Here is a 14,172-nt window from a genome sequence, read left to right on the forward strand (position 1 = left end):
CGGCGACACGAGCAGACAGGTGCATGCGTTTGGCCTTTTCGGGGGTGGAGTGGATGCGTGGCTGGCCCGGAAGCAGCGCGCAAGGACACGTCTAGCCGTATTGGCAGGCACGCGCGCACGCGTATTATAACACAGTAATTAACCAGCTAACTCACCATGCCGTATGGTAGCTCGTACTCGGTTAATATTCGCAATATGAGTAGGAGTGTGTGTTAACCCACCACGCTACTTGGAATTACAAAACCGTCGACGCATCGTTAGCCTGTTCACCTGTTGCACGACCACACGCTGTCCATCAAATCTCTTTCGTAAAAAAAGGTGAACGTTGACGTGTACCATTCTTTTTTCTCGCGAGGTGTTGACGTGCAATCCGTACCTCCTCCTCGCAGCTTCTCTTTCTAAAACAAGATAAACGCCCTGTGGCCGCAAAGGACAGTGATTAACATTTCGTTAACAGTGAAGAAATAAACTAATAATCCGGCGGGGCCCGTTGCGCAAGCCATTGCGATTCCCGATTTCTTGGCGATTAACGCAACACGAACGAAACCCGCGGATAAACGGAAGGAACAAAACGATCCCCCTCCCCTACGATTCCCCTTCCCGATCCCGTCACGTCTCCTGAAACGCACGCCCTCTCTCCTCCGCCCCTGCTTTGCCTTCCCTGCCGTCTCTCTCCTCGTCTCCCTCCCCACCTCGTGCGATTTCCCCACCCCAAACGCCCCCCCAAGCGCCGGCGCCGTAGTCCACCGCGCTAGTCACCTCCTCACGCGAAGCCTCCAGCCCCCGCGCGCCTCCCCCCCAACCCGCCGACCATCGCGCTCGCGCCCGCCGATCGCCGGCGCTCCCCAGGTCGGTGCAGCTTCTCTCTCCCTCTTCGCGTGGATTTTATTTTTGTGGCGATTGGGTGGATAGATTGCGGAACTAGTTCAATTTGGTCCCCGAGTTTGGCGATGATTGGCGGAGAACTCTGGTGGTTGAATCGGTCTTGTGCTGCGTGGTGGTTTGGACGCTGGTGGGTTGGATTAGAGAGTAGAGACTTCGCTGGAAGTTAGCTCGCGACCTGTTGGCTAGCTGCCGGACTTTGTGGTGCGGGACACCGAATTGCTTTCCGTGGATATGACATGGCCGTGTCAGGGGAGATAGGTGTTTTGCAATTACTTTGTGGAAGTTAGCTCGCGATCTGCTGGTTAGCTGCTGAACCTTGTGGTGCGGCAGTGGTACACCAAATTGCTTTTCGTGGATATGAATTATGACGTGAGGGTGTGAAGGGACATAGTTGATGTGCAATTACGTTTGGGCTATTTTGTGTCAGTGGGGATTTAATTGATCAATATATCAATACAAAGGAACTCGGGGATTGTTTAGCTTGGTCTGCAACTATTGCTGCTTGCAATTACAGAGGATAAACTGGTAGATATTTAGTGCTTAATTAGGAAAATCACATCTTCTCCTAAATGATGGCTACTACTAGAATTTTCAATTTGGTTTTAATGCTTTCCAAATGTAGTTGCATATGCTCGTTCAGGACTTTGCTTTGGCTGTCTTCTGATCCAAGTAGTAACGCTTTTTACATTTTGCATGGTTGTTGAGTTTAGTGATTTTGTCGTATTCTGAAGGTATACTGAATTTATTGTACTTCTACTTCATGGGAAATGGTGGTATGCAAAATGTGGATAATTTGTTTTTGTGTGTAGGTGCATACATCTGGTATGGCAAGGGAGTTATCAACTGCCCCTGCCTTCTGTTTTCATGAATGATGTCCTTCCTTTCGAAGGACACAAATGCACAAACAAGATTTAACTGGCCATGGAGAAGTCAATCTCCATTATCAGCTCAGCTGCTTGTTGATATTCCACCTGAAATAGAGTTGTCGGACTACCGACGTTTGCCTGGTTCTGGAAGTGAGAGCCCGTCCGGACTTCTCCATGGTGAAGGCTTCAAGGATGAACCGATTCCTGACTTGGATATTTTCTTTGAAAGGCTTTACGAATATTTCTGCGCAAAAGGGCTCAGGTGTATTATTACAAAATGGATAATAGAGATCCTTAATGTACTTTTCATGGTATGCTGTATTGGGTTCTTCTTCTTATTTGTTGATTGGGATACCCTTATTCATTTGAAATGCGGTGTGGAGGCACTTGAATCTGGGAAGAAACCATGTGACCTGATGAATGTCATTAAGCATGACCCATTAGTTCCCTTCACATTGCCCAAAATGATAACTGTTGGTTCTATGGTCATATTAACAAGCTATGGACTTACCAACTTCCTCAAGTTCTTTGTACAGTTAAGAAGTACACTCAATGTTCGTCAATTCTACTATGATAGGTAACTTTTCAGTGTATTTCACGCTTAAGTTTCTTGTCTGCTTTTAGCTCAGAGCAATGACTCTATCCATACTTTGTTTACCTTCATGCAGCCTTAAGGTCGATGATCTTGAGATCCAGACCATATCATGGCCCAGAATAATCGAGAAGGTTGTCCTGCTCCAGAAATCTCAGAAACTTTGTGTCGTGAGGGATCTCTCAGAGCATGATATTATCATGAGAATCATGAGAAAAGAAAATTATTTGATTGGGATGGTCAATAAAGGCATTCTTTCATTTCCAATTCGTTCTTGGGTGCCTGGTGCTGGCCCAACTGTCAGATCACATAAGCATGGCAGGAGAAACCATTTAATACTTCCAAAAGCCCTTGAATGGACCTTAAATTGGTGCATCTTCCAAAGTATGTTTGATAGGTAAGGAATTCCGTAGTTCTCATCTGTAACTACTTACTACCATTGGATCTTTTTTTTAACTATAATTGGCTAAAATACTTAAGCCTCTACTCTACATGCTCAATCTATGTGTTTGTTTTTACATGCTGCTCTTTCTTTGGATATAAGCTCAACACAGAGCAATTAGGCCCTTTATGGAAGGGAAAGGGGGCAGCAACTAGGGATTTAGCAGTAAGCATGATAGGCTGTTAAGATGCTGCTTCAGCACATAGCTGCATTAGAAAGCTGACATAAATCAGCTAACTGTTTATGCAATCCTTATTATTTTGCCTTTTTTAGTTAATAATGGAGGCATTGTATAAAACAGAACTAGCGACATAAGAAATACTACTCCAGTGTGCATTGCTAAATTTTAACACAATCTGTACTATTACATTTTCTAGGTTAGCAGATAAGTTTCATTATATTCTTCATTAGGTTAAATAGTCAAGCCATAAAGAAATCATCAAGGGATACCACTTCCTCATAACTCTGAATCTGCCTTACATCCCCTTTTAAGCTTAGCCCAGGGTTTACATATTAGCACCTAGCTTAAAGGGTGAGAGCAATGCTTATCCTCACATAAGTCTGAATACCCCCCCTTTAAGCTCAGCCCGGGGTTTACATGTTAGCACCTAGACTTCCCCAGTCTCCAATGTGCATACTGCATACCATCCATGTAGCTTTCTACTGAGCATTCATATATTGTTTTGGGACGGTTCAAATCATGTAGCTTACTAAATTGTTCTATTTCTCTAGGGTTTGGTCCCTTCTCATTGTAATGTTTTTACTGAACATCCATTCTCCTTTTTCAGTAAATTTTGCGTACGGAAAGAGTTTTTGACAAGCCCGGATGTGTTGAAAAAACGACTGATATTTGTTGGCATCGCAATGCTTATTCTGTCACCCTGCCTCATGATATTTCCATTGGTGTATGTCATTCTAAGACACGCTGAAGAAATTTATAATCACCCCAGTGCAGCATCATCTAGACGATGGTCAAACTTATCGAGGTGGATCTTCAGGGAATATAACGAGGTAGCTTCTCCTCAGAACTCTTTTTTTTTTTGTAATTGTAGCTGCAACAAATGATCTAAATTGATCTCTCCAGCTCCCCTTTCTTAATTCCTGTCGTTCAATCTCATAGTATCTGTATTGTTTTCGTGATCTAAAACTCAAGTGACTACAAACATTGCAGGTCGATCATTTCTTCCGACACAGAATGAACAACAGTGCTGTGCATTCTTTAAATTACTTGAAGCAATTTCCAACCCCACTGGTTTCCATCATGGCAAAATTTGTATCTTTTGTTTCTGGTGGCTTGGCTGGTGCTCTAATAATCATTGGATTTGTGGGTGAATCTATTCTCGAGGGACATGTAAGCTGCTAAGCCTATGTTTTGAATTGTTCCTTTGGCTAAGTTGTAAATACCCCGCTGTAAGTCACTTCAAGTGCAAATACCTCCCTGCAAGTAAAATAGCTGTGTTTATCACCTACAGAAGTATAATAAAATGCAAAGGGTTTGGGAGGGTCTCACTTAATATTAGGTAGCACATTTTGATCTAGTGGATTTGAGTGCACAGTTATAACCTTCCTCATCCCCACCTTCCTATGCTACCAACATGCACGGAACACATATGGCGTTAAATGCAACTATTTACTTGTAGGGGCGTATTTGCAACTTGACGTCACTTGTAGGGTGTGGTATCTGCAGCTTGATGTGACTTGCACTGGTTCTTCCATTTTCCTTTGTATTTGGGTAGTAATCTTATTCATCTTATAAAATCTATTATTTTTGCAGATTTTTGGAAGAAATCTGCTCTGGTATACTATTGTTTTTGGAACAATAGCAGCTATAAGTCGAAAAGTAGTGGCTGATGAGCTTCAAGTAATTGACCCAGAAGGGGCCATGTGCCTCGCTGTTCACCAAACGCATCACATGCCAAAGCGGTGGCGTGGTAAAGAGAGCAGCGAACTTGTGCGAAGAGAATATGAAACATTATTTCAGGTAACTAATTCAGCTCTAGTATTTCATTTCCCGTAGCTGGCTTAGAATTGTTCATGCGCCATATTTTACCACAGGCCAAGGTATTAAAAATTATTCTGCATGCCATACCATCTGACTTTAAAATGTGAATGTTCCAATCCATCCATTTGTTTGTATCCATCGACCCTTAAATTCCACATGCCACTGCAGTACTAGAAGAGGTTATTCTCAACTTATTTTTCTATTACCTCCGTTCAATTTTATAAGGTGTATTTTGATTGGTTACACTTCCTAACTTTTGACCAATGATTAATCTAATTATATGCAAGTTCAGTGTACATGACTCTAGATTTGTAATTCAAAATATTTTTAATGGTATATTGATTTGGTAATAATCGCTATACTATTCGATATTTAGTGATCAAATTATGCTTATGAAGATTTTCCCAAATCAAAATATGCCATATAAAAACTAATTGAGGGGGTACTTTCTATATTTTTATTACTGGAGTACTACTTCTAGTGGGGGAAAAGTCAGTTTGGATCTGTGCTAGAAACTATTTTAGATAGCTATGTAGATTCATAGGATGCAGGTAAAATGCTTTGCTTCATAGTTAGAAATCTGTATCTTGCATTAAGATCTTGGTTGGTTCTACTTATGCGGCTTATGTCTTAAATGATGGGTATAAGCATATCGGCTATGTGGTTTAGTTCAATTATATGGCACTAAGAATTGACTCAACAATTTGTGCATGCAGTATACTATAATTATGCTACTTGAGGAGATGGCCTCCATTTTCATCACGCCTTACTTGTTCATTTTCGAGGTACCCAAGGTAATGTTCTGAACTAACTCAACAATGATTTTCATGTAAACCAAGCTTATTGACAGTTGTGAATACTTATTATCCCCAGAGAGTTGATGACATTCTGCGCTTCATCTCAGACTTCACAGTTTATGTAGACGGAGTGGGAGATGTATGCAGGTTCTCTGCTGCCATTTCTTTTGTTAGTTTCTTAGCCCTTGTTTTTTCTTGGGCCTTTGCAATACTTAACATTGTTCTTTCTATATATTTCAATAGCCTAAGCTTGTTCGACTTCAAAAGACATGGAAATAGAAATTATGGGTCACCATTCAATGCTCCTAAAAGCCTCAGGAGCTCCCAAGGGAAAATGGAGAAATCATTCTTAAGGTAAATGCATATTTAAGCATTGTTTATGTTTTTTTACTAGGCATGTAGTGTTGTTTACCCAAATGCATCATATGTTCTGTTAAGGGTTGATTAGATGGCTTGGAGTACTTCAATGCTTGCTCTGAAGTTCTTGTCTTTTGCTGTAGTGTAGTTGAATGTGATGCTTGCAAAATTATGACTAACCACATGAACTAGTGTCTTGGTTGCTTAGATTGTTTGTCCCTGTAAAATGCATACCATCTAAAATGCACCGGTCAACATATTGGAAAAGGGGCTTTATGAAGTAAATCCTTGTTTTAGTTGAAATGTGAACTGAATTCTGAAAATTCCTATTACGTTCCACCTCTTCGAATCCTGAAAATTCCTATTACGTTCCACCTTTTCGAAAAAATCCTTAATTGGAGCCACTAGGAAAATAAAAGATCCGGTATTTTCAACTTTAATTGGAGCCAGTAGTATATAATAGAGCGCCTTAATCCTAAGTATATGACTTGTTGACGCTAATGATGTAGTAGGCACTGACAGATTTTTAGCATCGATCAGATGATATTCCAAGAAAGAAGCACCATTCTGTAGCCTGCTCCGTGTTCTATAGATGGAATATAAGCACTGATTAAAAGATATATCAAGCACCATTTTATCTACTCCATTCTGCGTCTGCACACTTCAATCATGTCATGGGTTTGGCTGCTGCCAAACAGGCCTGAACTGCACAAGTGCACATTTATATTTTTTCCCTATTCTTTGGAGGATGACATTGTTTGGGGGGTCGAAATCGGAATAGTTTACCTGTGCTCAGCTGTTCAAACCAGATTTTGTGTAGGCACTGCAAAACCTGGAGCAGCATATGAATTTCTAACTGTAATACATGGTTGCATTCAGTTTTCAGAGTGTCTATCCATCATGGGAGCCAGATGCTGATGGTAAGCAATTCTTATCCAATCTCCAAAAATTCAAGGAAAGGCAATTACGTCAGCAAGCTCTTGCACAATATCAAGCAATGGAGGCTTCAGGCTTTGTGGCAGGCACTAGAGGTCAAATGGATGATACCTTCCAACAACACCAAAGTGCCACCCTGCCTCCCGTTTATAACATTGGCCCCTTGGGATTGCTTGACACAGACCAAAGAACTCACCCATATATCCTGGACTGGTATTACATGTGTCATCCACCACACTCAGATACAGTTGAGACTCCCCAATTTGAGCAAGCATTCCCTGAGACTGGTGTGAGCACAAGTCCACCAGCTAGGGAAACTTCTGAAATTGAAGAAGTCGGAAACTGGGACTACGAGTTGTATGAAAGAGTTCAGAGTCACTTAGGGGCATCAACCTCAAGTGCTCTGTTCCAGAACACTCCAGTGAAGCACCATGATATAGAAGAGAACTCTAATAGCCCTTGGTGTGCTCATGTCCCTGCATATTCTGGTGATCCACAAGGCAGTTTCCTTGAGCCTCCAGAATTTGGAAATCGATACATGACAGACCCTCGTTCCAGTAGGCACAGCGGTGGTATATCAGAGGGAAGCACAGAGGATCTGGAGCAGAGCAATAGCAGAAGCAGCAGCGGCTGGAGGAGCCCCCAAGCCTTGTCCAAGACAAGGTACATGGACGACTCTGACATCGAGGAAGGCCTGAGCCTGCACTTTGCTGATGCCCATCATAAAGATGAAGATCATAGACACCTGGTTGCCGATCATCAGGATCCCATGCCAGGTGGCCTCCATGTAAGAATAATACCTAGAAGCAGTGACCCTGTGTAAGATTGCCTAACTCACAGGATTAGTTAATGATTATGCTCGCTTGCAATTAGTTGTGTGAATTACAACAGAACTAAAAAAAAAGGGCACGCCTCGCTCATAAACCGGCAAAACAGCCACAGATTCTTTTGTACAGGTCAGTAACCTCAGTGTATATATTCTCATCCTGCTCTGTTTAGGGTGGGGATGATAGAAACATTCTTTTACAAATCGCAACGCGTGCTTGGAATCTGCAGCACAAGTGCTGTAATCTTGGTGAAGTGATCGTTCGTCACTTGGTGTGGCTCTTAAAGTTGCATCATTGAAATATGGAACTTGAATAGCGTCTACGTCGTAGATCTACAGCTACGCCGACACGGACGCCTGAGCCGAGCAGCTGCGGATCCGGTGCTTTGGTCTGCTCGTATGCCATGAAGTTTTCTGTTTTAAGGCGCCGGAAGTCCCTGGCATGGTGATTCTGCCCTCTCGAGAGCCAGACAAGGAGCTGCCAGCTTTAGCTTTCTTGTCGAGCTCGAACTCGAAGCCACCAAGATCGTTGTCCTTACAAAACGAGGCCGTTTTGATCGGTGAGAAGGTAGGTTTCGTACGCACGCAACATAGTCGATACCAAACTCTTGCAGCTATAGAAACAGACAGGCTGGACCAGTAGGGCTCTGGACTTCTGGGGCAGACTGGCGACAAAGAACGAAGGGGACCTGATCCGGGAATTGCTAACCACGTTGTTAACTGTTCATGGTCCAAGCTCCAAACTACTTCACTGTAGTAGATCTCCAAACAAGGAGTCCAGAAAAATCTGGGGAAGCCACTTCTGTTTTTGCGGTTTGATGAAACTTGATATAAATCAGTATGTTTCGCTCAAAGAAAGGTATACTCGACGTTTCAAACAAATAAAACAGCTTGTTTTCATCATGTTTCTTAGCGTCAGGTAAGGGAGAATAGCACGAACTCTTTTGGGTTAGGAGGACTAGCACAGGTCTGAAAACCTGTTCACTGCAAAACCCAGCTCATGAAAACAGGCAGAGGCTGCAGATCTCCACTTCAGTACCGCTGGGTGCGCCGGCTAGTGGTTGCCAAGGTCCATTATGATGGCGGTCGTAGCCGCCCGGCACAAGCACACCGAACCAAACCCATATTCATTTCACACAAGATGGTTTCCCGCACGTTTCGCTCCGATCCGATCCCCCGTGGGTGGACTCCACCCGCAACCACCCGTCGTTTTCGCGGATCCAAACCGGCAACGAACGCAACGGCTCAGCCCAACCCAACGCCGATGCAGCATTACTCCCCCTGCCTCTGATCTCTCCTCCTTCTCGCGCTGGGAAGGAGAGAGGACTCCCTGGTGACTGACTGGTGAGTCGTTCGAGGAATTAAGAAAAGGTTGTGGGGTCATTTTCCCCCAGCTGATCTACCGCAGCTGCCCGCGAAAGCAACGGCGATCTCCGCGCCGCCCGTCTCGTACCGGGGTTTTTTTTGGTCCGAGCCGCGGCAGTTGGGCGGTAGGTCGGCGGTGGTTGGGGGCGGGGCTTCTCTTCTCGTTTCCGCGTCGGCGCCGATCACTCGATCGTCACGAGGAAACCACACCCGGCCTGCGTCACCGTGTTCCCGGGCGGGCAGGTCTCGGTGGCGCCTTCGAGAACGGAGAGGCCGGCGGCGAAAATTCCCGCGAGAGCGATGCGCCGGCCAGCGTGCTACGTGCTGCTGCATGCGTGGGCGATCTTTTTCCTGGTTTCTTATTGAAGGGACAAGAAGAGCCGTGAGCCGTGAGCGCATATGTCACTGCAGGGGGGCAACTCAGGGTCTGCTCGAACCAAATTTTCAATGCAAGTTTGTTGAAAGTCAAATGGTTTTTGTTTGGAGGTTGACAGCGAAGCGATGTCGGTAACTATGTTGAAAATAGTACCCGGAAGGAAAACTGTACCCGAGTTGATGGTTTTGTAGACCAACTGTGGTTCTTATGCAGAGCTTTTGACGAGGGCGGTTTGCTTGCTGAAAGTTCAAATGAAACCTGTCAAATTCAACCGTCGTATTAGGTTGATTATCATGTTGCGTGACCTCCAATGTTTTGACCTTTCGATGTGAATGTTAAAGGTTTAGTATTGTTTCCGATTACTCTTGTTTCGCCATATGGCGGCACCTTGAAAATTAAGTGAATCTAGCTCACAGTTTCACATGAGATCCCTTTTTGGTCTTGCGAAATAGTACTCAGATTCACTAGGACGGGTTTATGGTTGAGGGTAATTTCCTTCCAAACCAGGACACTAACCCGTATGCTCTCCTTTCCATCATCACGTAACGGCAAAACAAAGATTCAGGGTGCTGTCTAACGGGGTTTGTTCATGATTTTCTAATGACCAGCTCTGCTTAATTTATGTTTTCCCTAGATAATAATACATGTAGTCATAGATATAACAGTACTTAAAAGATCTGAGAACAGAAATAGCACCGGCCATAAAATTATTCGGTTGCTGGCCTTGGAAGCGAAACATACTCATTTCGCATATACTATAGCATACCACAAGGGCTAATGACAGAGATCTGAAAAATTGACACTGGATGTATACGCATGGTGAAATGCAAGTCAAACATTTAGTTACCATCAGGAGGTACTATAATATGTACATGGATATATTATATTCCATCCATCTGTCTATTTTCATGTAAAAAGGAAGATTTTAGATACATGCCATGCCCCACCAAAGCCCAAGCTGTTGCCCACCAGCAACTTTTAAAGCCTTTCGTTTCCACTTACTACTATGTACACGTGGCAACTAAAAGCTAGAAACGGCAAATTAAACTCCTACTCAATTTACAAACTAACCCATGCACCATCCCATATTTACACAAGGATCCCGCCGGGGCACACGTCGCCGTCGATCACGTCCTCACGAGCAGGATCTTATGAGGCCAAGGCTGACCAGGTTCTTCTTCACGAGGCTCCCCAGCGAGAAGATCCCGGCACCGCCGCGGCCAGCGTCGCCCTCCGTGGAGCATAGGCGCGGCCACCGCTCCTCGTCCACCCGGAGGCTCTCCGTGCCGATCTTCTGGATCACGTCGTCGATGGTCTTGGGGTCCGCAGGCCGGCCGGCCACGTCGGTGACGTGGAAGACGTTCATGGCCATGTCGCCCCTGGTGGTGATCTCGGCGTGCGTGACGGAGAGGCTGTTCTCCCGGAACACGCGCGTGACGTAGGCGAGCAGCCCGCGGCGGTCGGTGATGCGCAGCTCCAGCCTCACGCCCTGCCACAGACAAAGAGGATTCCGCTCTGGCGTTAGAGTGGCGCGGCTGGGATTTCGGCCGAACACATGGCGGGTGAAGTGGAAAGTTGGGCACGACGAAAGAGACTTTGCGCTTGGGAGTGTGAAATCCCGGAATCGTGTGCTTTTGCTGCGGTGGCGTGGCATGGAGGGAAAGGAAGGGAGAGATTCAGCGATCACGCACCTCGGATGCGCGCCTCTCGATGGCCGCTTGCAAGCATTGGATCACGCGCCGCCTCTCGGCCGCCGAGCAGATTGGCCGCCCGTCCAACCGCCTGATGTAGAACTCCTGCCCCCAAGCCAAGCAACAGGTTAGCTTCAGTTAAACCACACCGACTCAAACGAGGTTCAGAAACGAAAATAAATGAATTTAACAGGCGTGTACGATTGATACTGTGTGAATTCAATTGGCAGCAGCATTTCGGTTAGTTTTGCAGGAAAGGGTTCATTATGATGTCCAAGGGATACAATTGAGGCAGAACAGCGTGTAACAATGTAAATGGGACTAAGCTACTACTCCCTCCATTTTATTTGACCTGACAAGTCCCAGAAAAATTCAGTAAAAGGAAATTCTCATGAACAGGAACCATCAAAATATTATTTAACCTGGTTCACTTCAAGCTCACACAAGAATCACAATCAAAGCAAACAAAAGGTAAAAGTGGGGTAGAAGTGAGGGGGGAAAATCGACAGGAAGGCCGTACGCCTAACGCAGTCTGTCACCCATGGAAACAACCCAAGAACTCCAGATGATGGGGAATTTGGTAGTAGCGGACCTTAAATCAGCGCAAGAGATTTCGGGGGATAAAAATCAAGAGCTCCAAATGTGTAGCCCCCAACCTGTTTCACCCAAAAAAAATATCTTGGCGGATCAATCGAGAAAGAAATGGCTAGAAGCCTCACCTGCTGCGCGTGATCGCCGTCCGTGTCGAACGTGCCGTGGTACACCACGTAATCCAAGTCCGTCAAGGTGCAGACGACGTCGAAGAGCAGCTTGGGCCGGTCGCGGCAGCTCACGGTGACCACCGAGTACCCCCTCTCCCCCCAATCCTGCACGGCGACCGCCGTCGTCGTGGGCGTCTCCGCCTGGTCGGCGCGGCTCCCGGCCTCCCCGTCCTCGTTGAGCAGCTGGTGGAGCCGCCGGTCCATGTTGACGGCCGCGGCGTCGGCGAGAAGGACCGTCCTGGCGCCGCGCGCGCCGCCGCGGAGGACGTGCCTGAGCCTGGACTCGACCCGCCTGACCCGCGCCGCGTCGTCGATCGGCGCGCCCGTCTCCTCGTCGCGCACGAACACGAGCGCGGCGACGCGGCCGCCGTGCGTCCACGCCCTGGCGTCGACGATGTCGCACCGGAGGTCGTGCAGCACGGCGAAGACCTCGGAGAGGAGACCCGGGCGGTCGGCGCCGACGAGCTCGAGCAGGGTGTGCGCCCCCGTCCCCGCCGCGGCGGCGGCGGACGGCGTGCGCGGCGGCAATGCGTCGGCGGAGAGTGAGGACTCGAGGCGCGCCAGCAGGGCGTCGGCGTCGGCCACCTTGCGGCCCGCGGCGTCGGTGACGTGGAAGACGTCCATGAACCACCGCCCGTCGTCGGAGGAGATGTAGCCCTTGCGGACGCAGACGCCGTGGTCCGACAGCGCCGCCACTGCCTCCAGCAGGACGCCGTGCTTGCGCGCGCTGTGCACCTGCACCAGCGACGCCGTCGCGCACACGCCGTTGTCCACCACCACCCTGCGCGCCGCCGACCGATCACCGACCGCTCCCCCACCCAAAAGGACCCAAGAACAAGAACCGCAGAAAAAGAGAGGAAATTCCCCCCTCCTCTTACCTTGGGGTGTTCATGTGGCGCACGAAGAGCTCGTACACCTCGGAGGGATGGCACCGCTCCATCGCTGGAACCCTCCTCGTCCTCCTCGCCTCGGCCTCTCCTCCGCTCTCACCCTTCAGTTTCCCGGGCTCTCGCGACGGTTCCTTTGCCGCGGCGGGGGCGTGCGTTTCTTTCCTCCTGGACAGGGCAGGGCAGGGCTGGCGGAGATTTCGGTTCGGTCGGGGGGAATCGTAAATTTGGTTGGGATTGGGGGCACGGAGCGTCCGCGCTGGTTCAAAATTGGGTGCGGGAACGGTGGGATTTCGCTCGGCTCTGCTCTGTGCTGGCTCCTGGCTGCGGGGGCGGCTGCGGGCTGCCTCGCTGTGGCCTGCCTGTGTGGGGATGGATGGCCGGGGTTGTCTCGGTCAGCACCCGTCTAAAATGGGGGACGGGAACGGGACGAGACCAGGCGATCTCACGCACGCAATCCCGGGCACGGATTGGTGCGGGGGTTCGGCCGCGCGGCGGGCTCCGGAGTCAAACGGCGGTCGCGGGAGAGGACCGGGCAAACGGAATGGTATGCGGTTGGAGTTGGACTACTGGAGTTGGACCGAACGGGTCGGGTTGGGAGATTTTATTAAGTAGTTTATCGATCCGTGCAGAACTGGGAGATTTTATTAAGTAGTTTATCGACCCGTGCTTCTGCACGGGCTATTACTAGTAATTTTAGGAGAGATAGTTATTAGAAATTTATAAAGAAATATGGGTCCATAACCAATTAAAATTTCTCGGCCTGTTCGCTTCAGCTTATTCAGCCGGCTTATCAGCCACCAAACAGTATTTTCCTCCCACAACAAATCAGCCGTTTCAGCTTTTCAGCCGACTTATAAGCTGAAGCGAACAGGTGCTCTTATTTTCTCCTCTCACTTATATAGATACTTCCGTACACTTTTATCTGAATGTGATACGCTTTAGTTGCTAATTACTCTTTATGCAACTTCATCTCAATTTTGGCTTCCCTAACATTTTTGTTTTGTTGCTATGATGGTACATATTTGTATGGCCTGCCTAAGACACATCAGTTGTGTTTATAAGTAGCTTTGGCTCATTTCAGGTTTTAACATGTATGTTGATTTCAGTAACAAATATTTCCGCACACATGTAGCTAGGTTACAGTCTACCTCAGATGTATGCGTGAATTTTCTATTTTTCACTTAACTATTTAGTCATCAATCTGCAAATGGGTTGTGTAGTTAAAAATAATTATTGATTTAGAAACCTATATGAATAATCCTGAAGCCAGAGTTTTCATAAGAATTAAAAAAAAGCAAACAATTACATAAGGAAAACACACTCCTATATATTTTTTTATTCTTATATATTTATATATAGTAGTGAGAGGTCTGTTTTTCCATATAT

General features: G+C 46.9%; 2 protein-coding genes across 2 annotated transcripts; one reads left to right on the top strand and one right to left on the bottom strand.

Moving 5' to 3' along the window:
• The first annotated feature begins 623 nt into the window (after positions 1-623).
• LOC117837482 (autophagy-related protein 9) lies at positions 624-7,957 on the top strand. Its single transcript, XM_034717121.2, has 10 exons — positions 624-849; positions 1,695-2,328; positions 2,420-2,740; positions 3,574-3,796; positions 3,957-4,136; positions 4,560-4,766; positions 5,504-5,581; positions 5,661-5,731; positions 5,828-5,938; positions 6,821-7,957. Exons 2-10 carry the CDS (start codon positions 1,754-1,756, stop codon positions 7,698-7,700), a joined length of 2,646 nt encoding a protein of 881 aa, XP_034573012.1. The 5' UTR covers positions 624-849; positions 1,695-1,753; the 3' UTR covers positions 7,701-7,957.
• A 2,344-nt stretch (positions 7,958-10,301) lies between these two features.
• Positions 10,302-13,346, bottom strand: LOC117837484 (ACT domain-containing protein ACR8). Its single transcript, XM_034717122.2, has 4 exons — positions 12,775-13,346; positions 11,855-12,677; positions 11,136-11,240; positions 10,302-10,933 (listed from the first exon to the last, which is right to left on the bottom strand). The coding sequence occupies exons 1-4, from the start codon at positions 12,834-12,836 to the stop codon at positions 10,580-10,582; spliced, it is 1,344 nt and encodes a 447-aa protein (XP_034573013.1). The 5' UTR covers positions 12,837-13,346; the 3' UTR covers positions 10,302-10,579.
• Positions 13,347-14,172: the final 826 nt, after the last annotated feature.

The sequence above is a fragment of the Setaria viridis genome, chromosome 9 (assembly GCF_005286985.2).
Source record: "Setaria viridis chromosome 9, Setaria_viridis_v4.0, whole genome shotgun sequence".
In the NCBI taxonomy this organism is placed as follows: Eukaryota; Viridiplantae; Streptophyta; class Magnoliopsida; order Poales; family Poaceae; genus Setaria; species Setaria viridis.

Excerpts from the sequence above, each read along its gene's own strand:
- LOC117837482 (XM_034717121.2), top strand. The coding sequence starts at position 1,754 with ATGATGTCCTTCCTTTCGAAGGACACAAATGCACAAACAAGATTTAAC. Across the intron at positions 3,797-3,956 it reads TCTTCAGGGAATATAACGAG|GTCGATCATTTCTTCCGACA; the intron begins GTAGCTTCTCCT and ends CAAACATTGCAG. Across the intron at positions 4,767-5,503 it reads AATATGAAACATTATTTCAG|TATACTATAATTATGCTACT; the intron begins GTAACTAATTCA and ends TTGTGCATGCAG.
- LOC117837484 (XM_034717122.2), bottom strand. The coding sequence starts at position 12,836 with ATGGAGCGGTGCCATCCCTCCGAGGTGTACGAGCTCTTCGTGCGCCAC. Across the intron at positions 12,678-12,774 it reads CGCCACATGAACACCCCAAG|GGTGGTGGTGGACAACGGCG; the intron begins GTAAGAGGAGGG and ends GGCGGCGCGCAG. Across the intron at positions 10,934-11,135 it reads TCGAGAGGCGCGCATCCGAG|GGCGTGAGGCTGGAGCTGCG; the intron begins GTGCGTGATCGC and ends TGTCTGTGGCAG.